A 25687-nucleotide genomic window follows, 5' to 3' on the forward strand; every position below is an offset into this window, starting at 1 on the left:
CTCTTTGTGTTGTTGTGATTCTTTGTTTTGCTCTTGTCGTGTATACCCAAGTTTGGCAGCCATACAGTAGACAAGGCAGTATACAGGTGTCTAATACAGTTTTCTTAAGGTTTATTGAGTAGTCTCCTTTTAAAATTTCTCTGAGTGACCAAAATTTCTTCCAGGCTATGTTTGTTCTTCTTTCAATTTCGTCTTCATTGTGCGTTTTTAAAAAATGATATTTGTTTGCCTAGGTAGATGTAACTGTAGACATATTCTATAGTTTTTCCTTTTACATTGATGGGTCGTTCTATGCTGTTTGTCATGATTTTGGTTTTTGTAGCATTCATCTCTAATCCTACTTGTGAGCTCGCTTGAACAAGAGAGCGGAGCATATCTTGTAATTCATTTGCTGTTTCAGACAGCATAACTATGTCGTCCGCAAATCTGAGATGGTTTAGATACCTGTTGTTTATTTTTATACCTCTATTTTTCCAGTCTGTGTTTCGAAATACATCTTCTAGAACCGCGATAAACAGCTTAGGTGACAGGGGGTCCCCCTGTCTGACTCCTCTTTCAATATTAATTGCATCACCTCTAGATTCTAGCTTCACATAACTTATGCTATTGTTGTATATATATTTTATAATATTTATATATTTCGAATTTATGTTTAATTTCTTTAGTGATTTCCATATAGAGTTGTGGCTTATGCTGTCAAAGGCTTTGCTGTAGTCGATAAAACCTAGATAGAGTGGCTTATTAAACTCTTCGTATTTTTCTATAACTTGTTCTAGTGCCTGTATATGGTCTAGTGTGCTAAACCCAGAACGAAAGCCAGCTTGTTCTATTGGTTGTGCCTTTTCAATCTCTTGTGTTATGCGTTTAAGAATTATAGATGAGAAGATTTTGTATATATTTGCCAGTAAGCTAATTGGTCTATAGTTGTTGATATCGAGGGGGTTTCCTTTTTTATATAGTAATATGATGTCCGACGTGCACCATTGGATTGGTACGATTTCAGCTTCTAGTATGAGATTGAATAATTCTGTGAGAGGCTTAAGTAAAACTGGTGCGCCTATTTTCAGAGCTTCATTGGTTATTGCGTCGGGACCAGGACTTTTATCTGATTTTAGATGCTTCAGCTATATGTATAATAACATCCATTAAATAGTGGAGAAATCAATAATAAATTACAGTTTCCGAAGCGAAGTAAGGGCGGGTCGCTAGTGTGTGTATAAAACTCTCTTAGACTCTAGTGAAGAATCACTAAGATATTTAAACTAAATCACTTCGACTATGCCGGCTAAGTAATAATGCGACAGCTTTTGTTTCTCAGTGATATGAATAAAGAAAGACGCAGACATTTACCAAACTACAAGGTCTGAAACGGGTCCCGGTTGAAGTGTAAGTGTATTGACTGAAGCCTCTGTCAATCCATTATAACAATAGAGACCCGGACGCCCCGTAATTAAACACAGATTGTGCGCAGTCATGAAGTGAACAGGGAACTTAATGGGATTCCTGTAATTAATGGCAAATTGATTTTGTAGCGCGTGGGACGGCTAAATGTGCGTCGTCTGTATAGTAATTTAAGAGCTATTGTTTCACGAACAATACCGTCCCCGTAATGAAGTCGATTGAGTTTATTGAAGGATTAACAGTAAAATTCGGGGCTTGTTGCGAATTGGAATTTAGATGTAATTATAAACAGAAAATTTGAATGTTTTGTTCGAATCGTATATTTTAATAAGGTATTTTTAAAGAAAACATGGATTTTATTAGTTTTGTGAGATAGGCAAAAATGTCTTGATGTATACTTTGTATAATCAAACAAACATATACATTTATGTTTTCCCCTCTCTAATCTATGTTAGCCGAAAAGGCTATTGTAGCTACATTAAGGGTAGGTGAGCTCACGGGCTCACGGGCTCAACCTGATAGAACTAACAAGAGCAAGTGCTTCACTGAATCTACCACCGAATCGGAATCGCGACCCACTGAGAAGACCCGACGAGAAACTCGGTGTGCTGTTACGTATACAGATTAATACGCTAAAATGATTCGCGTTGAAAGGCGATTTAAGTATCTTCCTTGTTGAAGTTAATAAAACTAGACTGATTTAAGACGTTTTTCCATTCTCTCGAAATAAAACTAAATATTCGTCAATTCGCGTCACGTTGAACAGCTAAAACTTTACATCCGACTGCTTAACTGGGTCAATCCATATCGGATTTCATGGTGCTAACTACGATGATTGATGCCGCGATAAATTGTTGTTTGATTCTTTTCAACGTTATTGAATGTTAGAGATATTTAAAGAAAGGAGTGTATCAGACTTTGGAAAATGAAAAGTACAATCGTTAGACGAACATTAATATTAAGCAGCGCTTAAAGTTCAAAATGTCTAATTAGGCCTCTATACATATATTTTTATTTATTTCATATATGGGTGGACGAGCTCACAGCCTATCTGGTGGTAAGTGGTTACCGAAGCCCATAGACATCTACAACGTAAATGCTGTCACCCACCTTGAGATATGAGCTTGAGCGGTAGGCAGCGGCTTGGCTCTGCCCCTGGCATTGCTGAAGTCCATGGGCGACGGTAACCACTCACCATCAGGTGGGCCGTATGCCCGTCTGCCTACAAAGGCAATAAAAAAAAAAAAAAAATGTGAGTTCTAAGGTCTCAGTATAGTTAAAACGGCTGCCCAACCCTTCAAACTGAAACACATTACTATTTCACGGCAGAAATAGGCAAGGTGGTGGTACCGACCCGTGCGGATTCTCAAGAGGTCCTACCACCAGTATCTTTGCCTCCGACAATAAACGTCGCCATTCGTCACGCCGCTGCGCAGCACCTCGCCAGTCCGGCACTTGGAGTTCATGTAGATCACCTTTCCACAGCGTCAGTCCAGCAGTACTTGGGCCTCCTTACGGAGCAGCGTCCCTCCGGTACACCCGCGCATATCCGTGTCACAGCCCGATCCTGCTCCGTCCAAACTACATGTCTAAGTCACCTAAGCCTCCGTGCCTTCATCTTCGTCTTCTTCTTCCGTCCCTATTCCCGTTATCTGGGGTCACTCTACGGCGCCAGGTTGATCTGTCCTGAGTTATCGGTTTTGGCGATTGGGTTTTCTTAAGGGCTCTTTCGATGTTTGACCACCAGGTCGATGGCGGGCGGCCTCTACCTTTCTTTTATTCTGGCAAGTTTAATGCGATTTTCACTACATGCCTTCATCTGCCACAAAATATTTGGAAGTCATTCGGTAACATGCCTTACGGCCTGGCCACGGGGATCGGCGGTGCGAACAGCGAAGCGGTGGACGAGGCGACCATTCGCGCAGCACCGTTTGCAGGCCACGGGTACTCACGTTCGCCGCCGCGACTAGTAAGGAAGTCCGACAGCGAAATGTCTATATCGAAATTATCTCGATATTGCTTACAAATTAATAGTTTTTTGGTTCAGGACCTATTATTTGGAAAAGATTGTGAAGTACATAATTTGAATAAGAATCGGAGTATACCTATAGATGGAGAATTCCACAAGAAGTACGAGAAATACTTTGGGTGGCTAGACTTCCAAATAGCTGGTCTAGCTAGTATTTCAGCTATATATTTTTTTTATTGCTTAGATGGGTGGATGAGCTCACAGTCCACCTTGTGTTAAGTGGTTACTGAAGCCAACGTAAATGCGCCACCCACCATGAGATATAAGTTCTAAGGTCTCAAGTATAGTTACATTGGCTGCCCCACCCTTCAAACCGAAACGCATTACTACTTCACGGCAGAAACAGGCAGGGTGGTGGTACCCACCCGCGCGGACTCACAAGAGGTCCTACCCCCAGTAATTACGCAAATTATAATTTTGAGGGTTTCATTTTTATTACACGATGTTATTCCTTCACCGTGGAAATCAATCGTGAACATTAAAATTTGTTGAGTACGTATTTCATTACAAAAATTGGTACCCGCCTGATATTCGACTACCGGTGCATCGCTCAACACCGGACGTCTTATCCGTTCGGCCACGACGAGCTTAAAAAAAAAAAAAAATTAATAAAAAATATAAAATATAAAAATTTCGGCGTTCATTTTTCGCGGCGAAAACAACTAAACAGCCTGGCCACGGGACATTCGCCGATACGAATATTCGCGCGGTGCGAACGGCGAAGCGTCTAGCGACTAAAACAAGCGCATAGAAGTGTACCTAACAAGCCACGCGCACCGGCGACCGGCGAAGCGACCGGCGGAATGTACCGAGCGAATCGCGCGGGCGACTTACGATGCGGCGGGCGAGCAAAACAAATGCATGAATAAGGACGGCGCAAGCCACGGAGTCGAGCGGTAGTCGCGGCGAATAGTGCAGTGATTAAATGAGTTTAGTTGTTTTCGCCGCGAAAAATGAACGCCGAAATTTTTATATTTTATATTTTTTATTAATTTTTTTTTTTATATTTTTAAACTCGTCGTGGCCGAACGGATAAGACGTCCGGTGTTGAGCGATGCACCGGTAGTCGAATATCAGGCGGGTACCAATTTTTGTAATGAAATACGTACTCAACAAATTTTAATGTTCACGATTGATTTCCACGGTGAAGGAATAACATCGTGTAATAAAAAGGAAACCCTCAAAATTATAATTTGCGTAATTACTGGGGGTATGACCTCTTGTGAGTCCGCGCGGGTGGGTACCACCACCCTGCCTGTTTCTGCCGTGAAGTAGTAATGCGTTTCGGTTTGAAGGGTGAGGCAGCCATTATAACTATACTTGAGACCTTAGAACTTATATCTCAAGGTGGGTGGCGCATTTACGTTGTGGATGTCTATGAGCTCCAGTAACCACTTAACACAAGGTGGGCTGTGAGCTCGTCCACCCATCTAAGCAATAAAAAAAAAATAGTTGAAATACTAGCTAGACCAGCTATTTGGAAGTCTAGCCACCCAAAGTATTTCTCGTACTTCTTGTGGAATAATAATTCTCCATCTATAGGTATATTCAAATCATGTACTTCACAATCTTTTCCAAATAATAGGTCCTGAACCAAAAAACTATTAATTTGTAAGCAATATCGAGATAATTTCGATATAGACATTTCGCTGTCGGACTTCCTTACTAGTCGCGGCGGCGAACGTGAGTACCCGTGGCCTGCAAACGGTGCTGCGCGAATGGTCGCCTCGCCCACCGCTTCGCTGTTCGCACCGCCGATCCCCGTGGCCAGGCCGAAACTCATTTAATCACTGCACTATTCGCCGCGACTACCGCTCGACTCCGTGGCTTGCGCCGTCCTTATTCATGCATTTGTTTTGCTCGCCCGCCGCATCGTAAGTCGCCCGCGCGATTCGCTCGGTACATTTCGCCGGTCGCTTCGCCGGTCGCCGGTGCGCGTGGCTTGTTAGGTACATTTCTATGCTCTTATTTTAGTCGCTAGACGCTTCGCCGTTCGCACCGCGCGAATATTCGTATCGGCGAATGTCCCGTGGCCAGGCTGTTAATCACTGTACTATTCGCCGCGACTACCGCTCGACTCCGTGGCTCGCGCCGTCCGTATTCATGCATTTGTTTTGCTCGCCCGCCGCATCGCGCGATTCGCTCGGTACATTTCGCCGGTCGCTTCGCCGGTCGCCCGTGCGCGTGGCTTTTTAAGTACATTTCTATGCTCTTATTTTAGTCGCTAGACGCTTCGCCGTTCGCACCGCGCGAATATTCGTATCGGCGAATGTCCCGTGGCCAGGCTGTTAAGTATATTTCATTAGAAGTATTTGGTACCTGTCTGAAAGTTTCGAACACCAACATAATCGCATCGAACGATACAAGTACACCACGCGTCTTATGTTATACGCCATGTTGACTTCACCTGTGTGTCACCCGAATACCATGAGTTTTCGAATAAAATCGTATTTATATTACATCTGTATGTATGGAACAAGGAATTTAACCGAGAGTATAAATCGTTATCGAATTCTTAATATAATATGTAAACAAGGAATGCTTAATCGAAATACACGACATTCGAAATCTGATACCGGAATTTTAATTTAGATTTTTTTCGTGTCCTTTTATTTTCAAGAGATTTTATCTTGTCACAATACGTTTATCTTGAAACATGATGTTTGAGATTCCTGCTTGTTTCGAATACTCGTGGTCGTGACCACCTTGTATTCGTCGACATTTTAATGTTTTGCTAACCACCGTCACTATTTTTCGATAGAAAGTTTTTTCATTTCATTTTTAATTATGTCTATGTGTAGTTTCAATTAGTTTTAATTATGTCTACGACTCGCGGAAATCGAAGAAAATACCATCTATGGTCAAATAAATTTACTATGTATTTTCCTACCACCATTGTTTACTACGACCTGTTGTGATTTAATTACATTCGTTTATTTCAATGGCTTCTAGTGGTAGGATGTGCTGTTGGCTTTTAGCTCGCCGAACCAATAATGTGTTCTGGGAAGTGAAGGGTGGGAATAATGAAATGTCAATGCAACTTCTGGGAGTTCCACTACGGCATTGTCATGATAATGGGTGGGGAACAATATTATCATTGTGATGCTTATATACTCCGATAATAGTTGCCAAGCTGTGAACTCATCTACTGGGTTACGCTAAACAAGTTAGTTAAGACGGTTTTAGGATTAAAATAATACCTACTGAAACCGGTAATAAAAAACAGCGCACGATTCACGTGATATTAAGTCGTTACAGGCCACTAATGATCAATAAATGCGGACATTTTGATACACCAACCCACAATAATTGTTGCAACCATGCTGCCGTATCAGTAAACACTACTTAAGTAGACCTTCTTAAATCTTCTTTCATTTTTTCCTTCACTTGGCTTGGCACTTTGGCTTCAATTTATTAGCGATCAAATAAGCTTGGTACTTGAATGGAAACTAATACATATTCGTATTGTGATTATATGACCATTCGAAAGAGTTGTCGCGTACATTTTAGAGGCATATTTAAGTTTATTTTTATTTAAGCATACGAGAGGATCTTTTAATCTATATACATAAAAGTGAGTTGCTGTTCGTTAGTCTCGCTAAAACTCGAGAACGGCTGAACCGATTTGGCTAATTTTGGTCTTGAATTATTTGTGGAAGTCTAGAGGAGGTTTAAAAGGTAGATAAATATGAAAATGCTCGGAATTAAATAAAAATAACAATTTTGTTTTTCCTTTTATGTGTCTCCCGTCGGACGGATTCCTTTTGTTTGTTTTAAGTTTATTTTATACAAAAGTTTAGGTCTTTTATTTATCGATTGAGGCACTACGAAGTCTGCCGGGTCAGCTAGTAAAGAATAAAGATTATTAGTTTTACATCACCATTTTCTGAGCCGATGCTCTTTCCATCATTTCTTATCAGGAAAAGATGCGTTCTTCTACTGGAGCGTATTTTGTACTCACCTTTTTTTTTTGATTTTTTCATTACCGTATTCCACTCTTTTTTATTTTAACGCTGGGGAATCCGTTTACTGATACCCGGTCACGGGGAACTGACCGTGTTATGTCGGACTCCGACGGCCTTAGAGAAGAAGAGGGGAAGAGGAAGACCGAGGTCCTTCTCTTACGAAGACCGAGGTCCGGATCAATTCCTGCCGGGAGACATGGCATTGCAACCTATCCGACCCCGGCGACGAGGCAACTCAAAGCCGCAGTCGCTCAAAACATGTCCTGTCGGATCCCCGGATCCTCTCTCGGTGCTTTTAGGCCACTCAAGCACCAGTCACCGTCCTCGTCGAACTCGCCGATTACGACGTGAACTAACCTAAAGACACAGCCCAATGAGTTTCTCGCCGGATCTTCTCAATGGGTCGCGATATCGTTCCGGTGGTAGATTCTGTGAAGCACTGCTCTTGCTAGGGGTAGTGTTAATAATTCGTTCAGGTTGAGCCACTGAGCTCACCTACCCGTCCGGGCGTAGCTGGCATAGCCCCCTAGGCTACCAGTGAATAGATAAGAAAAAAACATTGCATGTACGTGTGCATTGAACTGCATAAATGGAATAAATATATAAAATTTTAAAGCAATTGCCAAACGATGACCGTTTTTTTATTAACCGAATTTTAAATATAACTACTCAATTTAAGATTTTTTTTTTTTTTATGATTGAAGGATTACTGGTGGCCCGGAGGCCTTTCCAGTTTCACCAGGACAGGTGGGCGAGCAAAGGCTCAGCCAGGAGGGGTGGGATTTGCTAGCAGCTACCCGAGCGCCTCCGAAGGAGACCTAACAGCTCAAGAGCAGCTGCTTCGCGAATGAATCTACTACCGGATCGGAATCGCGACCCGCTGAAAAGATCCGGCGAGAAACTCAGCGAGCTGATTCATGGGTTAGGTTGCACGGCGAACTCTTTGTCGAGTTCGACGAGTACGGTTACCGGGGTCCCTAAGCCTGCTCCTAGTGTTAGAGCTGAAGGCGTCTAATGCAAAGGTTATTGGATCTGATGGATCCGTAAGGATGTGTCTAGGGCGTCGACGGTGACTGGCTCCTGCATGATCAGGATTCGGGGATCAATTTAAGATAAAAATTTATCCAAGATATATTGAAAATCTTTTAAAAATAACTACTCAATTTAAGATAAAACTATATCCAAGATATATTGCAAATCTTTTAAAATTGACATGAAATGCTATGAGACAATTTACCGATTAAGTGAAATATGTACCTATAATTATGTGAGTTCGGTGTGTGGTTAGGGTACATATCCAAATAAAAAAGGGAACACATAATATCGATAATTTTATAAAGTCCTACGCTATTTACATCCGTCCGTATGTTACACCGTCTAATTTGCAATATAATTATCGTAATTATAATAATCATTAATATAATGATCATAACACAGTTTTATCAATGTACGTTAATTATTAACGCATGACGATTAAAACGTAAATGCATAACAAAACATAAATTCTACGCAGCACAGTAAAAAACAATTACTGATTACGTAAAATGTGTTTTTCCCGCAGCCGTCGTCATCTGATATAATCGGCCATTCATGAGAAATATTCTATGAAGCAGTATTGTTTTTATGTACGTATAACAATCAAAGGACTTTTTTCTACGACATAAACTCATAACGATGAAGGAAGGGCGTGATCAAAGATATTAGAAAATTATTTTCCGGGGAAATTTATTTTTAGTCGTTTAGATTGGTTGCGAAGAGACAGTCCCTCACATTTTTATATTTAACTAGCTTTTGCCCACGACTTCGTCCGCGTGGAATAGTTCACAAATAAATATGCAAAATTAAATGTATATTTTTCAATATTTGTGAGAGATTTTCTTAATATTTGTTTCCGTAAGAACCTTGTACAGAGTATTAGAAAACTAAAAAAAAAAATAAGCCAAATCGGTCAAGCCGTTTTCATGTTATGTCGTGACAACGGAAAACGGGTTTCATTTTTATATATATAGATTTCAATTGATGATTAAATACCTGTTAATTTGAAAGTAAGTTAAGTTATTTGTAATAATGTCTTCTTCCTCTTCTGTCTTACCTATTACCCTCTGCTGGGTTGCAAGGCTCGAATCAAATTCTTTCTCCACTTGCATCTGTAATAATATACATCTGTAAAATTTATCTATTCGGAAGTGTTTTCCAGAAATAATATAATGTATTGAGTACGAAAAAAAAATATCATTCAATAGTAATACCTTAATAAATGTTTGATAATCGCTTGATTACTTTTATTAGTTACGTCTGATTGTGCCAATTATTTTTACGTAGTATATTTACTTATATTATGTATTTTTTCAATTGTGAATAACACTCTTATTGTTTTCAAAATACCACAAGAAATACAACCTCATTTTTTTCACTTAAATGAAAATTTGGAACTCAAGCCTTATCACGCTTTTGGATCGGAATCTTGGAACGTAATTTTCACCAATGTTCGATCAACATAAAATACTTCACACAGGGACCGATGATGATACATAATTTTATTAAATTATTTCATACAATAACTCGGTAAAACTAGCTATTTAGGTTATAAACTATAATAAATATATTTTTTTGTGTTCGAAAAAAAACACTAATGCATAATAAACAGAGTTCGCAAACGGTACCTACATCCAGCCTGATGCTTCTCATATTGAGAACGTTATTTGCTGATACTTTGTTCGAACGTTGTAGGTTTTCACAAAGATAACGACTCCATTGTTCCGTAAGTAGCTTTGCAAAAATGTCAATACCTATCTTTCTGGATAATAAGACTGATAAGTAGTTGAGCTGGGACATTTTTTTACAGTTGTCCTTGGTTATTTTTCCGAATAGTTACGGTAGGACGTATTTACTGACGATAGAACTCGTTACAGACTCGAATGAGTAGATATATCACCATTCAGTCTAATTCTGCCATTTACCGACCGAGTTCACGGAAAGAGTTTTCGAATCACTTAACGCTAAATTATTACTCGAGCTCATAAACCTGAATGTCGGTGTAAGTACTTATGAGACGACATGGGTACTAAACTTAAAGTTCTGTACTGGATTTACAACACGATGATGCTTACCAAGCTCAGTGCTCGGCGACATGCAAAGCGGTTTTAAGGAAATTACGAAGACTGGGTTTGCATCACTGTAATCGACGGCTTTAGGATAGCTCCAACTATTGCAATCGTGCGCCTAATGGCCCTTAAACCGCTAAATGTAGTAAGAAGCTAGGAACATACAGCATAGGTAGCACATAGGCTGTGTTTGAAACTAGGCATATACGCGGAAATAACCAAAGATTTTGACAAAGAACATTGCATATAGTCTGTGATAAAATTCAGCCTATTAATTCATACACATATCATTACAGTTTTCTGAATGTACATCTACACTAAGATGAAATGGCAGAAGAGATTTCTCTACCCGAGGAAAATTATTGTTGAAAATCTGGTACATCGATGATCCTAAAACCGGTTCAGAAGCGGGTGCTGGTATAATATATAGTCTTAGACAATTTGCAAATGCAATGAATACGCTATGAAAGCTTGTGTGGCTGAAATTGTAGGGTAATATATTTAATAATAAAACAATTGACATTCTCAGTGATCTCATGGCCCTTAAGACACTGGTGGCCTATTAAATACACTCCGAGTTGTCGCTAGAGTGCATATGATTCCTTTAAAAACTGAAGACTTACCAATGGCTTACAATATATTAAAGAGTTTCTGAGGGAAACTAATACAGAGAAAGCCACGTGGTAAAAGTCAGCTAACGTCGTGTCTCGGGCCCTTACACACCATTCCGACACTATTCAACACTTTGTTTTGTTGTCATTGTCATGTCATCAATTCTAAAGGCACAGCCAGTCGCTGCCTATCGGAATATTACTGGCTAATCAACTTGCCGATTCTTAATGGAAACGAATAAACATCTTTGAACATGGTTTCCCTGACCAAGACCCAAGTCTTTGATCTTCAAATGCTATTTTAGCACTTATGCGGGCTTTCAAATTAGAAGATAAGGAATAGAAAATTATTCTTAAGCTAGCTAGCTTAGTACATAGTAGTAGTTTTAGGCCAAATTCATACTTGACAAACGTCATAACAAACATTCTTGTCACACAGTCCACATAATATCAGAACATGAGGATTACGTTTAAGTATGACAAAAATCTTTTGTCATGTGCCACCGGCGTATCGCTATGGACACGTTCTGAATATTCAGGGCAAGTCGCGATCCATAAATGTTTTGTATTGGAAAACGTATAAACAAAACCCTCACGCGTCGAGGAACGCGGACTGAAACCCATTCGAGATCATCAGTTCCGCTTTATGGATTCCCTTTGTTTGCCGGGTACACAATGAGGATTCTATGAACATATATGCGTGTTTTGACGTCATGATGTGTGTGCGAGTTTTTTCCGGTATCGAATTTTGAAAACAAAAATATCAAACGAATTAGACAAAGAATCTGACATTATAATGCTCTTTAGAGAACAGTCTATGTGGTTTTTGCATAGTGTTGGTTTTTTTTTTTTTAAGTGCGGGTAGGTTGTCCCGCTGTCTATAAAAAGCAGTACGGAAAAGGTTCATGGCGCTCTTATATTACCAGAAAATGTACGCGTTCGCGTACGGAAGCTCTGTCTGTTTGACTAGGTGTGATTTGTGAGTCCGTTCTATTTTACTATTTGATTGGATCCTTGAGCTTAACTTTAATTGTCATAAAAATGTACTTATTAGCATAGGATCCGTGTGTAAATAAATCTCATTGTTAAAGATTGCTTACTTAAGATCCCTTTAGGATTATTGTTATTTTTTTACAATGTTTCACATTTGTTTCCTAAAAATAGTTATTTAAACTATTATAAACCTTAGAGAATTAAAATTACGGGACTTTACTGAAAACTTAAACAATTTTGAACCAGAAAGTGCCTTGTTTCACTAATTATCAGTGATGTCAAGTGCACACCATTCACGTCAGTGTTCTGCCGCCCACGGCCCTTGTCAATTCTAGGCGTACAAGAAGAGTAATAGGAAATTTTAAAAACACTAAATTAACATTTTTCGAATCTGTTCTCTCTGTCCATCTCGTTAGCTTTAGACTTAGCTCAAGACATGATGCTAACCTGTTGAATTAAGTATGGTTTCTTATTAGCTGTAAATTAACTTCTAGATGTTAACATTTTGTTTTTTTATTTTTGTAAAGGAAACTAAACGTATAATAACTGTATTTTCATCTATTTATGGTAATTTTTTTATGACTTTTGAATCATTAAATAGATAATGTGTAACTTATGCGTTTTTATTTATATGTATAATATAATACGCGTTCGAACACAATATTAGCGTAACGTTCTAATCCACGTTGCCTACACAAATTTTGTGGTCCCCGCTACAGGTGTGGTAACCACACACAAGCTGGCTACGTAAAAAAAACCGTATTGTTGACTTTTGACGTCACAGTCACGTTTCGTTTGCCAAGTCACGTGACATTCGTGCAGCGGTTTATATTAAAGTTATTTTAGTGACGCGTTAGATTTACGTTGCTTAATCGCACACTGCCACAGTACTTTCTGGGGGTTATTCTGGTGAACGAGCTCAATGGGCTCATTCTGAAAGAGCTTGCTAGCATCTGCCCTAGAAATAAGAGTTCTTCGGTGTATCTAGCGAAGTAAACTCAGTGAGTAATATTCTACTAGTAAGGCAATAATAAGTTCCGTGCCACTTACATTGTTCTAGGAGATCGAAACTGATACCGTGCCTCAATCGTAAAATCAGATAACTGTTATTCTGGTTTTCAATTCGTACTTGGTGCGTTTCGTTAGACACATAAAATGCGTTTCCAAACATAAACCAATTAGCGTCAGCTATTTCGGCATTTATAAGTTAAATCACTGTAAACGATCATTCTATTTCAGTGGCTTCTATTTATACCGAAACGACTATGAAGGCTTGCTTTTCATATCCATCACACAAATGCGCAATATGAGAAAACAAAAGCAAACGAATTGCACTTACGTACCGCATTAAAACCGATATTACAGAAACTATTTCAATATAGCTCCCGTAACCATCGCTACGTTGCATTTGCTTGCATATAGGGTTGTCAGATTTCGATAACAAGAATTGAATCGTTTATTTCTTAATTTTTTTATTTTTTATTTATTTATTGCTTAGTTGGATGGACGAGCTCACAGCCTACCTGGTGCTAAGTGGTTACTGGAGTCCATAGACATCTACAACGTAAATGCGCCACCCACCTTGAGATAAGTTCTAAGGTCTCAGTATAGTTACAACGGCTGCCCCACCCTTTAAACCGAAACGCATTACTGCTTCACGGCAGAAATAGGCAGAGTGGTGGTACCTACCCGTGCGGACTCACAAGAGGTCCTACCACCAGTAAAACATTTCTAGATCCAATACAATTTTTCCGTTTAAAACGATCGCATGACGCAATTGCACAATTTCGACGTTGATATTCAAAAACCCCTCACTGTGTAAATTGGTCGTTCGTGATCTAATAGGTATTCTTGTAGCGAAATGTGTACGCGACTGTGCGTAATGCTAATCCTGAGTCCAGCTACCAATTATTTAGTAAATATCGACGTGGTATGGCTAATAGTATATTTTGTTAAGGAACAACTTCCACAGTGTGTTACTTACTGTAATCAAAATCTACAAATAAAAACGTACGTACTTCTACCATGGAGCATTCAGTCGTTCTGAATTGAATGAGGGCTGAAATGAATGGCCTGTAGGTTCCAGTTACATTTTCCCGTGCCCTACATCAAGTAAACGATTGTTGTTAAGAAGTATTCATTAGGAATAATATTTATTGCTATTTTTGTCTGCCAACCCTACATCTTACGCTAGTTACGCGTGCGCTTGTGTTCTCCTCATCCGATGTTTAATTAAATTGGAAATTACACTGGATTCAACAATAAGTTTCACTGAATTAACTTCACGCAGTTATTAAATAAACAGTTCATAGCTCTTTTGAGTTGAGGCATTTTGAAAATAAAATTCTTGTTTTTTCTTTGAAATATATGCTGTCACATTAAAATTAGTAGAGCTTTTCTGGGATTTGCTAATACTTGTTTTTAATTAAGCATAGACATATTCTGAAAGGCGATTGCATGCAGCAGAGATGCGAATGTTGCGATGGATGTGTAATGTAACGAGAATGGATAGAATACGGAATGAATATGTTAGAGGAAGTCTGACAGTGGCACCTGTGACAGAGAAGCTGAGAAGTGCGCGTTTGGGATGGTATGGACATGTGATGAGACGAAATGAAAATGAGGTTGGTAAGAGAATGTTAACTATGAATGTGGAGGGATATAGAGGAAGAGGTAGACCTAAGAAGAAATGGATGGATTGCGTGAAAGAGTGAAGAATATGGGTAAGAGGGGAGTGGGCGAAGAAATGGTATATGATAGAAGAGTATGGAAGGAGAAAACATGTTGCGCCGACCCCAGGTGACTGGGAGAAGGGCAGGATAATTATGAGACATATTCTGGCTCATACTCTTCTGATGTTGAATCGGTTAGTGGATGCCATAAGAATCGCAATTTAAGTTTTGATTTCTAAAATTTTCTCTAAATTGATGATAGTCCCTTTCGTACCAAAGTCATTTATGTCACAAAGATAACAACGGGAAAATCAAGTTATGACTCACGTTGTGTTGTTTATAGAAGCTACAACCATTTTTTTGCACTAGTTGAACATATCAGTTGATCCTACGTATGGAGTTAAGTTACCTACCTAAATTCGTGTATCAGAAATTGAATACCGCCGTCTCAAATCGGAATTTACGTGCGCTTTCTCGGCGGCAGAAATAAGGAGGTCAGTAAACTTCGAGGGATATAGGTCCCGCGCATCTGAAATAATTGGGACGGAGTCTTCTATTTATGAGATACCACTGTTACTCTGAAGGCATGAAGGGAATGTAGCTAGGTAAGGCTGAGATGTCGTACATGAATTTTGAATTTAAAAGTCACATAGCGGTAGGCAGCGGTTTGGTAAGCGGTAGGCAGCGGCTTGGCTCTGTCCCTGGCATTGCTGACGTCCATGAGCGAAGGTAACCACTTACCATCAGATAGGCCGTATGCTCGTCTGCCTGCACGGGCAACATAAAAAAAGGCGTCGTACGTACTCGTAGGTACTACGCAACTGTACTACCAGATGTCAGGGTATCATAGCATCATGTAACTCTAATCGTTGGGTTTTACTGATGTGGTCATGTTTTTATACGAGCAAACATTTATCTTAATAATTAAAAATAGATATAGTTTTAATTCGTTAACAGATTTTGATTAATTAAAAAATCGCCCTAGTATATCTCACTTCTCAATATACATGTGTAAACTCCGGGGCTTAAATGTTTATGGGAGATTTACGATAAACGGAAGATCTTCCACCGAGCGGGTGTTGTAACCGGTAACCGAATGTTGTTGTTCGGAACTTGTATATATGAAAACTTATCTTGAATATGTCGTAAGCGGGATTCAGGCATCTGTCAAATATCTTGTGTTCTGTGATGACTTTGCTTAGATAGATGGACGAGCTCACAGCCCGCCCACATGGTGTTAAGTGGTTACTGGAGCCCATAGACATCTACAACGTAAATGCGCCATCCACCTTGAGATATAAGTTCGAAGGTCTCAAGTATAGTTATAACGGCTGCCGCGCCCTTCAAACCGACACGCATTACTGTTTCACGGCAGAAATAGGCAGGGTGGTGGTACCTACCCGTGCGGACTCACAAGAGGTCCTACCACCAGTGAAAAACTACTGCCACATGTTTTTATTGCAGTGTTAAATGGTTACCGGACTCCGTAGAAATTACGATGTACTCGTATACATAGGCGGCACTGAAAATTTCGAAATAAAGGAAAGGCATACGGGACCGTTTGATTGATTATTTCTGTCATTTTACGCACTTTTTCTTCGCAATTGCCCCAGAACTGTCTGAACTGTAACATCGGGTAATAAAACTCAAACCCGCAAAATTATAATTTGCGTAATTAATGATGGTAGGACCTCTCTGTGAGTCCGCGAGGGTAGGTACCACCACCTCGCCAATTTCTGCCGTAAAACAGTAATGCGTTTCGGTTCGAAGGGCGGGGCAGCCGTTGTAACTATACGAGGGCGGCACTGAAAATTTCGGGAATTAACGAAGTGACACAACATTACTATTTAAAAATGTATTCGAAAAGCATCGAAGTATTCTCCGCGAAATTTGACACATTTTTCCATACGATGGAACCAATCATTGAAGCAACCATTCCATTCGGAAGTTGGGGTCTCCAAAATGGCCGTTTTGTAGGCATCCACAGCTTCTTCAGGTGATGAAAATCTTTGTCCACGCAATTTATTCTTTATTTTAGGGAAAGTATAGAAATCATTAGGGCTTAGGTCGGGGCTGTACGGCGGATGGTCTAATAATTCTATGTTTTCTTGCTCCAAAAACTCTTTTGTTCTGTGCGCGGTGTGAGAACTCGCATTGTCGTGATGGAGGATGATGCGGCGGTTGCAGTTCTCTTTACGGAGTTCAGAAACGACCTGTGGCAAACAAATGCTAGCATACCATTCTGCATTAACCGTTCTTTGTCCCTCAAGAGGAATAGTCGTAACATGGCCGGTTTTGGAGACAAACGTGGCCACCATTTTTTTTGCAACACTCCGTGAACGAACAATTTTTGTTGGCTTTAACTCATTTTCGAACACCCAAACTCGTGACTGGTTTTTTGTTTCGGGTTCGTACGCGTATATCCAGGATTCGTCACCTGATACAATGTTGTATACAGCATTTGAGGTACTGAGTGGAATCTTTCGAGAGTTCTGACGCGCCAAGTAACGCGAGCCGTTTTTTGCTCTTCACAGAGAGAATGCGGTATCCATCGGGAAAACAACTTTTTTACACCTAATTGTTCATGCAAGATTATTTGTATTTGACTCATGCCAATGTCTAAAGTTGCCTGAATTTCGTGGTATGTCACATGTCGATCTTCCTCAATAAGCTTTCGCACAGCATCAACGTTTTCTTGGGTGACTGCAATTTTTGGACGACCTTGACGGGGATCATCACTGAGCTTGACACGTCCACGTTGAAACTCAGCAAACCAGCGATAAATTGTGGTTTTGGATGGGGCTTCATCACCAAATGCAGAAATCATCCGGTCAACACACTGTTTTTGTGTTAAACCACTTCGAAAGTCATAATAAATCATCGCTCTTGAATTTTCTCGAGTCAATTCCATTTTCTCAACGACTAAAAAAGTTTGACAAAACCTCGTGACAAGACCGAGAATCTTTTTTTAAATAAATAAATGGTATTCGATTTTTAAAACCAAGGAGTTTTCAATTAAAAATATTTTAATATGACAGGAACAGTGGAAATATTCCATTCCCGATATTTTTAGTGCAGCCTAGTATGCCGCTGGCAATCCTGAGATGTGAGTTATAAGTCTCGATTATAAAGTACAACGGCATGGTTAGTCAGTCATTGGGTGAATCTGTAAAACACATAGACCAAAACAAGAATCTATTTACGATTTTAAATGTACCTACTGGTTAGGCCGACATATTACCTGTCGAATTTCAATGAATTTGCTTAGTGATCGATTCTCAGTAATTCACGCAACTATTTTCATTTTGTTAATCTTTAATTTCGATTAGAAGATTTACAAATTATAAATAACTTGATTCAATTTGTTCATTTATGTTAAAATTATATTAAAATAAATTTATTTTCTATTAAAATTCTATGTTATACAAAACGGTATTTTGTGTAGATTTTAATTTTATTTCGCATATAAATATATTTGTATAGTTTTATGATGTATATTATTATGCATGTACTAGCCGTACTCGCCCGCTTCACTCGGCATTTAAAATTAACATTATTATTTTTGTAATTATTATTAGGGAGTCCAACACTCATATAAATATTAGCCTATCCATTAAGTACATGTATTTTCTACATGGATACCAAGTTTCAAGTCAATCGGATGCATGGTTCAGTAGTTATAACAGAACATCCTTAAAAATCACTGTAGATTTATATATTAGTATAGATATATCTAATAAATAAAAGCTTAATGAATTAAATTAATTAAATTTAATTAAAAAATATTAAAAATTTATTTAACTTCATTAATAAATAAAAATTAAATTAAAATAAAAAACTTAATTAATAAACGTAAGCGAATTTATATTGTGATGTATTTTATACATATAGCAAATAGACGTCACAAGTCCATTTTAAGACACGAGGTCGCAACAATTAGTTTTGTGTAAGTAACGGCTGTCCAAACCTTCAAACGGGAACTTGGGACAGTTCGGCAGAAATAAGCAGAACAGTGGCACATACCCGCTCGTTACATATCTACAGTGTAGCAAAAAATATACTACATCAAACATAAAACTATCAAGTATGAAGTAAAATATGATGTGAAGAACTTCATAGTTTACTTACGTGGTTAAATACAAACCTTATTTCATATCGGCAAATTAATAACTTAGAAATCGATTTGCCGAACGAAAAGGGTTCAAAATGGTCTTTTGAAAGGAGTTTGATAGAAATAAATAAGGACAAGACTAAATACTTTCACCCTAAGGACAGAAACATTGTTTCAGAAAGTTCAACGCCTTTGGCTGAAATCACAAAACTTGGGCTATTAATTACGAAGGACTTTAAGATATTAATCCTTTCATGAAAATATAAAATTCATTTTCAGTGATGTAACTTAATTGTGCTGACTTCATAAATTTGATTTCAATTTTAATTAAAATTTTCGTGAGACTAAAATACTTGTAGAGGCCGTTTTCGGTATTGACTTACAGCGATGTGTATTATTCAGATTGGATTGTAGATCTTTAGAAACTTGAACGCCTTCTCAGTAACTACTTTTCGTTTATTTTGAACTATCAATTTCTTCCTTTCGCAATTGGCTCAAAATAAATTAGTTTTGGGTGTTGTAATATACATAAATGTATTCTTATAATACTTCACTCTAGCCGCATATTCCCTATTCCTTCTTTTTATCAAACTCCCTGCTTATAATACCGTAACTCCAGAAGACAAACAATTTTATAATCCCTTAAAAATTTAGTATTAATATATCTAATATATAAAATTCTCGTGTCACAATGTTCGTTCCCATACTCCTCAGAAACCGCTTGACCGATTCTCATGAAATTTTTTATGCATATTCAGTAAGCCTGAGAATCGGCTACTATCTATTTTTCATACCCCTAAGTGATTAGGGTTGTCCACCCCTAACATATTTTTTTTTATTTGGACTTTTTTTTTTGTTATTATGAGGTATTATGTGGTTGAATGAGGTTTTGTTATTTTTATTATATATTCCCTCATCGTTCACAGCACTACATACCTCTTTCACTCATTTACCACATCCTTACACACTTACAATAAGTTAGTTTTTTTTTCTACACTAGAAATTCCCTAGAAATCTTATTTAAGGTAAAACAATGTTTGCCGGGTCAGCTAGTATTATATATAATTCTTCTAACTCTGATTTGCCCATCTTGTTCTCATACATTCTGTTTTCTCTGGAATTGACTCGCTTTGCGATTAACCCTGGAGAACAAATAGTGATCTTTCTGTGCTCAAAGTAAGATTTCGGCAAACGATTTTGGATACGAATTGTTTTAAAATTGCGACGCCATCTTCTTTTTAGATATTATTATTTATTTCGTTCTTAACAGGATTTTCATTTCATTTAATAAGTTCCTTAATGAGTACCGTGATAGTCGATATATCGGGAACTAATAGTAGATTAGTATAAGATGGTACATTTGGATTTAAAAAAAATCCTTACAATTTGACAATTACAAATTACAAATTGACATTTATTTTGTTTCTTATAAGAAATAATTCAATCATCGCGTAAACAATGATATGCCCAAACACAATCTAGTTTCTAATTTAGTTCATCTTTGAATATGCACGCCATCTGCCGACAAATAGTCTTACTATTACAACGCGCCGTTAAACCTGAGCTCGAATAAGCCAAGGATTGATTTTCTTCGAATGGATGCGCTTACAATATTACAACACGAGTATTCTTAGTTTATAATATGATCAATAGATGTCGCGCTCTTGAAAATGATTGTAATCATTTCGTTAAGCTTAGATGATTTTGTTAATACGCTTTTATTAGCTTCAGACGTATGTATGTATTATGTTAGTATGTAACGGAATCTTTGAACATGATTTTGACCCCCTTCAAAACTTCGGATTAACTCGAAATTTGGTATACTTATTAAGGACCGATGACAATTCAAAATTAAAAAAATATTGAAATATTCAGATTCAACTAAAAAACGAAAAATAAATAATAGTTTAAAAAAAACGAACAAAATACGCTTTTATAAAAAATCCAACTAAAAAATAGACAGTAAATTTTAATAAATTTGAATTAAAATTAGTGTAAGAAAAAATGATTTTATTGTAAAAAAGCGTGGGGTGCATGGTATCAGTAGTTATAAATATTTTATGAACAGATATGAGTAGAAGGGTCATTTTGATAATATCCTGAAAAGCACCCCTATAAATTTTCTATAAAAGCGTATCTTGTTAGTTTTTTAATCTTTATTTTTTTTATATTATTCTGTATGAAAACGTGTAATGAAAGTTTTTTCTTATGGGATTGTATGTTATTTATGTTTGGTATGGTTTGATACAAGTTTCATTGTGGGTCTTTATTTTTAGGTGACGGCTTCAAGCTGGCGTTGTCGGGCTCCGGCAGCCCGGCGCCGCTGCCGGTGCAGTGGCGAATGCGCAGGAAGCCAGGTACGTACCCAGTTATGTATGATAAGATACCAATATATTATTGATCATCTACGGACTCGTACCGCCCAAGGATGGCATATGATAATGCCTCTGTTAAAAATCAATTATAATTCATTTGAGTCTCGAATCTTGTGACCCAATGTGGGTAGTGATTCTCCAGCTGTGATTTATATAGGCGATGGTGGTATCAACGAAGACATTACATGGATCGCGATTTATTATAATTCGACTACTAAGAATCTACAGTTTTGATAAAAATTACGCTATATAATACATTAAAAGCCACGAAGAAAGCTCTGTTAACCAGTGACTAACAATTTTAAATGTATCCTTAATTATATTTAAATTTTATGATCGTTTAGAAATTACATTCTTGATAAATATGTGGTCTTAAACTTTTGACCTGCAGTGTATAATCTATTATGGATCGAAGAGTATAATACATACATATACCTATAGGATCGATTGACGAATGATATTCTCTAGAAACTTTTCATGAACCATAAATATTCTATTTATATGCTGATATCATGCATTTTGGTACGAGATTGATGACGAGAATACTGTTTCAATTCAATATTATGTTATAGGTTTCAAAGTCTGGATTAATGTTAAATTATAATACCTATATTTTGCGTTATTGATTTATATTAACAACTTGTATTATATTATTCAATGCCGTTAAGCTACTTTTCGAAAACTAAAGAGAACTGTTTATAATCAATTTTCTGAAAGAGTGCGGGCAGCGAAAGCATTGTGGCGAACCTTGGAAGGGACCTGTCTACCAGCGGACGTTTTTATAGTCTAACTAGCTTTACCTGTCCGCTTCGCTGGGCATTTAAAATTAACATTATTATTTCTCACCCCATAAAGATTCTCATCATTAACGCCACCGCAACTGGCGTAGGGAGTCCAACACTCATATAAATATTAGCCTATCCATTAAGTACATGTATTTTCTAAATGGATACCAAGTTTCAAGTCAATCGGATGCACGGTTCAGTAGTTACAACGGAACATCCGTAAAAACTACTGTAGATTTATATATTAGTATAGATAATGATGATGATGATGATGCCGTTGTTGTTCTTTGTTGTTGGAACGTACTTTGAGATATTATGGAATATTTGGAAACCTGGTTATTTATATTAGTTTGATTCTTTTTATAATTAGCCGTGTTTAGATCTCGTTTGACCAAGTTCTAATCGGCACCGTCAGCATCATGAATATCATCATTAGACTATAGACGTCCATTGCTAGGCAAATCCACTCCAAGGCTCGCCACAATGCTTTCGGTGCCCGCATTCGTTCAGAGAAAACTGTTTGTCGCAAGAATATTGTTGAATAGACTGCGAAACAATATGTTTGTGTTAATCCTTATCACTGGATCCTAAATATCGTTAGAATACAAGAAACCCCAAAGAACTGTGTTTTTATAAAAGCTAAGAACATTAAGTAGTAAATAAAATTGATTCTCATTAATGCAACTGTTCGATATTCGATTTAATTCGAAACAGCCTTTAGGCACATTTGTATTTTCGGTTCATTTCATACCTGGAATTGAGGTGTAAATTAATACTGTGCTCAGATCGTTGTTGTGAGACTATTTGTGAATCAGTTTATTCAATGATATACTATATCCTCTACTGAAGTACTTGTTATCATTGATGCAGTGAATAAGTGCTCTCCATCAAGTTGACACTGATGTGTACAATGAGACAATGATGCGCTGAGGATGTTTCTTGCAAACAATGATGACGATTAAGACGAAGAATAAGAAACTGCAAATGATATTAATTAATATTTTACTGCTCAATGCATACTACAGTTTTAGAGGTATAACTTTTAGTTCTGTGCTATAATTTTCATATATATATTTTTGATTCTTTTCAAGAAAGCGCTTACTATAACAGTGTTTTCAATTCAATTTGGCGTTCATGGAACCAGTTTTGGACAATCTTTGATCTTAACACCATTGGCGTAGTTAGGTCATTTTTCGTGGGAGTTTGACGCTGATCAGCCTCTATACGTTAAGATACATGTGGTCGCTCGTGAGAATGAAGTTCATTTGCTGGCCCTTGTCAGGCTATAGTCACGTACCTACGTCGATGTCTATCATCTTAAATACGTATTACAAGAGGAACTAAAGTGATTTATCTTATTTTCTTACTCAGACGATCAGACTACATCTTGGTCCACTTGAAGTTGCCGGATCTGTGGTCATCACCACTGCAGAATCTATAAGATGATGACTTGTTTACATTATGGTATCCTGTACCCCCGACTGGAGCGCGTGACTCCTGCTTACCCGCCCACATGTATTTGAAACTTTATAAACTTACAAGTACTATTAAATAGTAATCAGTAATTAAGCAGTAATGCGTTTCGGTTTGAAGGGTAGGGCAGCCGTTGTAACTATACTGAGATCTTAGAACTTATATCTCAAGGTGGGTGGCGCATTTACGTTGCAGATGTCTATGGGCTCCAGTAACCACTTAACACCAGGTGGGCTGTGAGCTCGTCCACCCATCTATGCAATAAAAATAAAAAACTTTAAAATGGAAAGTGTTAAATATTTTCAACCAATGTCTTAGAAGATTCGAATTGTATGTAGTTTTGAATAGTACAATATCGAGTACATTATATACTATTAATATATTATATACTATTAATATAGGTACATAGATAAGCGATTTCGTGAAAATAACCACAATCCAAGTAAGCTAAGTAATAAAGGCGAATCAACTGGATTTTGCAAATAGCACAATCAACATAACGTCTTGTAATTACATTTGAGTAAACTTGTAGCCATTCCCTTGGGTATATTATTAACGGTAACATTTTCGTCGTTTTGGATCTCCTTATTGCCTTGTGTACGACACGAATGAGGGTGTAAAAGAATTATATTTGCTATATATAGGTACGATTCTCTTGAATTAGGAAATGACACGATAGTTGGAACAATTCAACGGCAAACTGAAAAACGTAAGTTGTGAGACGTAATCTTGCAGAATCTTTAAATTATGAGCGATCGTAAAATTGAGACTTTAAAGTATTTGTGAAATTTAAAAGTAATTAGAATAATTCCGTAAAACATTTAGACGTGCAGTAACGCAATTGTACAATGATTGCAGCTAGAAGTACCTACGCTTGCCATTGATTGTCAGATGTCACAAATATAAAATTTATGTACGCCTATTTATAATTTAAATTTATGCTAGGTTCCAAAATTTTGTAATTTTTCCACAAAGCTCTCCAAAATAATTTCCATAAGTAATCGAAATGTAAAAGCAAACAAATATACACATACTAAATGCTCATTTTGAAATCAGACGAAGACTATTTATTTGCTGTGTATAATCTATGGTAATGAGACTTGAATTCTTCATTGGTTTTTTCTTCGTACTTCAGTATTGGGTTCGTAACAACGAAACTGTATATCTATATATTAATACGTGAAGCAAAAACTTTGTATCCCTTTTTACGAAAATTGCGCGGACGGAGGAGTATGAAATTTTCCACACTTATAGAGAATATAGAGAAGCAGTGCACAATGCTAATATTTTTTTAAAATAATGCATAAAAGATACATTAAATCAATAAAGAAAACATTACACACACTACATACCATGTATTTGACGCACACACGCATGCATACTATTTATTGTCAAACTTTTGTTCTTGACGTCTGTTGTCAAATTGAGAATAGATGAAATATTGTTTGTCTTTATTAATATTTTTTATAGTGTAGTCTTGGCGAAATTTGTGTTTATAGAAGTATAAAATACAATCATAATAGTGTACAAACTTACAATTCCAATTAATTAAAGTCGAATTTCGACTACTGCGGGACCTCTAGTTTTGGTCAAATGCAAAGAAGAAGTGTTACATTGATAGAATACACGCTACATTAAACCGTAAATTTGTTCTTAATGACATAAAATAGAAAAAAAAGTGTGTGTGTCCGCTCCGACGCACGACTGGAGTTTACTGGATATAAAAAATTAAACGAAACAATACGAGAAATAGTTCTATATTACGACAACACGATACACTACAGATTATTAACAAATTAACGAGACACAAAACAAACGACTAACAAATATATGAAAATACAATAATGAGAGAAACGCGCGATCAGTACGAGGCTTTGTGGCGGACTGCCGGCGCATGTACTAGCATGTCACACGAAATGCGCATAACGCATTTCGTGTGACATGCTAGTACGATTTTGGTCCCCATAATTTTCATACCCCAGGCCTATATATGTAAATCGATTCTAAAGGAGTAAACTCCAAAAAAGTGTGTGTGTCCGCTCCGACGCACGACTGGAGTTTACTGGATATAAAAAATTAAACGAAACAATACGAGAAATAGTTCTATATTACGACAACACGATACACTACAGATTATTAACAAATTAACGAGACACAAAACAAACGAC

The 25687-nt window shown here is 37.5% G+C and overlaps 1 protein-coding gene and 1 long non-coding RNA gene across 5 annotated transcripts in view; one reads left to right on the top strand and one right to left on the bottom strand.

Annotated features, from left to right (window-relative positions):
- Positions 1–25687, top strand: part of Pde11 (Phosphodiesterase 11) — a 287160-nt gene that overhangs the window by 36899 nt on the left and 224574 nt on the right. For all 4 annotated transcript variants that reach the window (XM_089739681.1, XM_089739689.1, XM_028184225.2 and 1 more), the window contains exon 2: positions 21163–21243. Coding sequence is in view for 2 of the 4 variants with exons in the window: in XM_028184225.2 (XP_028040026.1) it covers positions 21228–21243 (16 nt within the window). In the remaining 2 variants the exon portion in view is untranslated. The remainder of the gene's footprint in view (positions 1–21162; positions 21244–25687) is intronic.
- The window catches only part of LOC149503272 (uncharacterized), a 394089-nt gene that overhangs the window by 8516 nt on the left and 359886 nt on the right, over positions 1–25687 (bottom strand). The window lies entirely within an intron of this gene.

The sequence above is a fragment of the Bombyx mandarina genome, chromosome 03, assembly GCF_030267445.1.
Source record: "Bombyx mandarina strain Sakado chromosome 03, ASM3026744v2".
In the NCBI taxonomy this organism is placed as follows: Eukaryota; Metazoa; Arthropoda; class Insecta; order Lepidoptera; family Bombycidae; genus Bombyx; species Bombyx mandarina.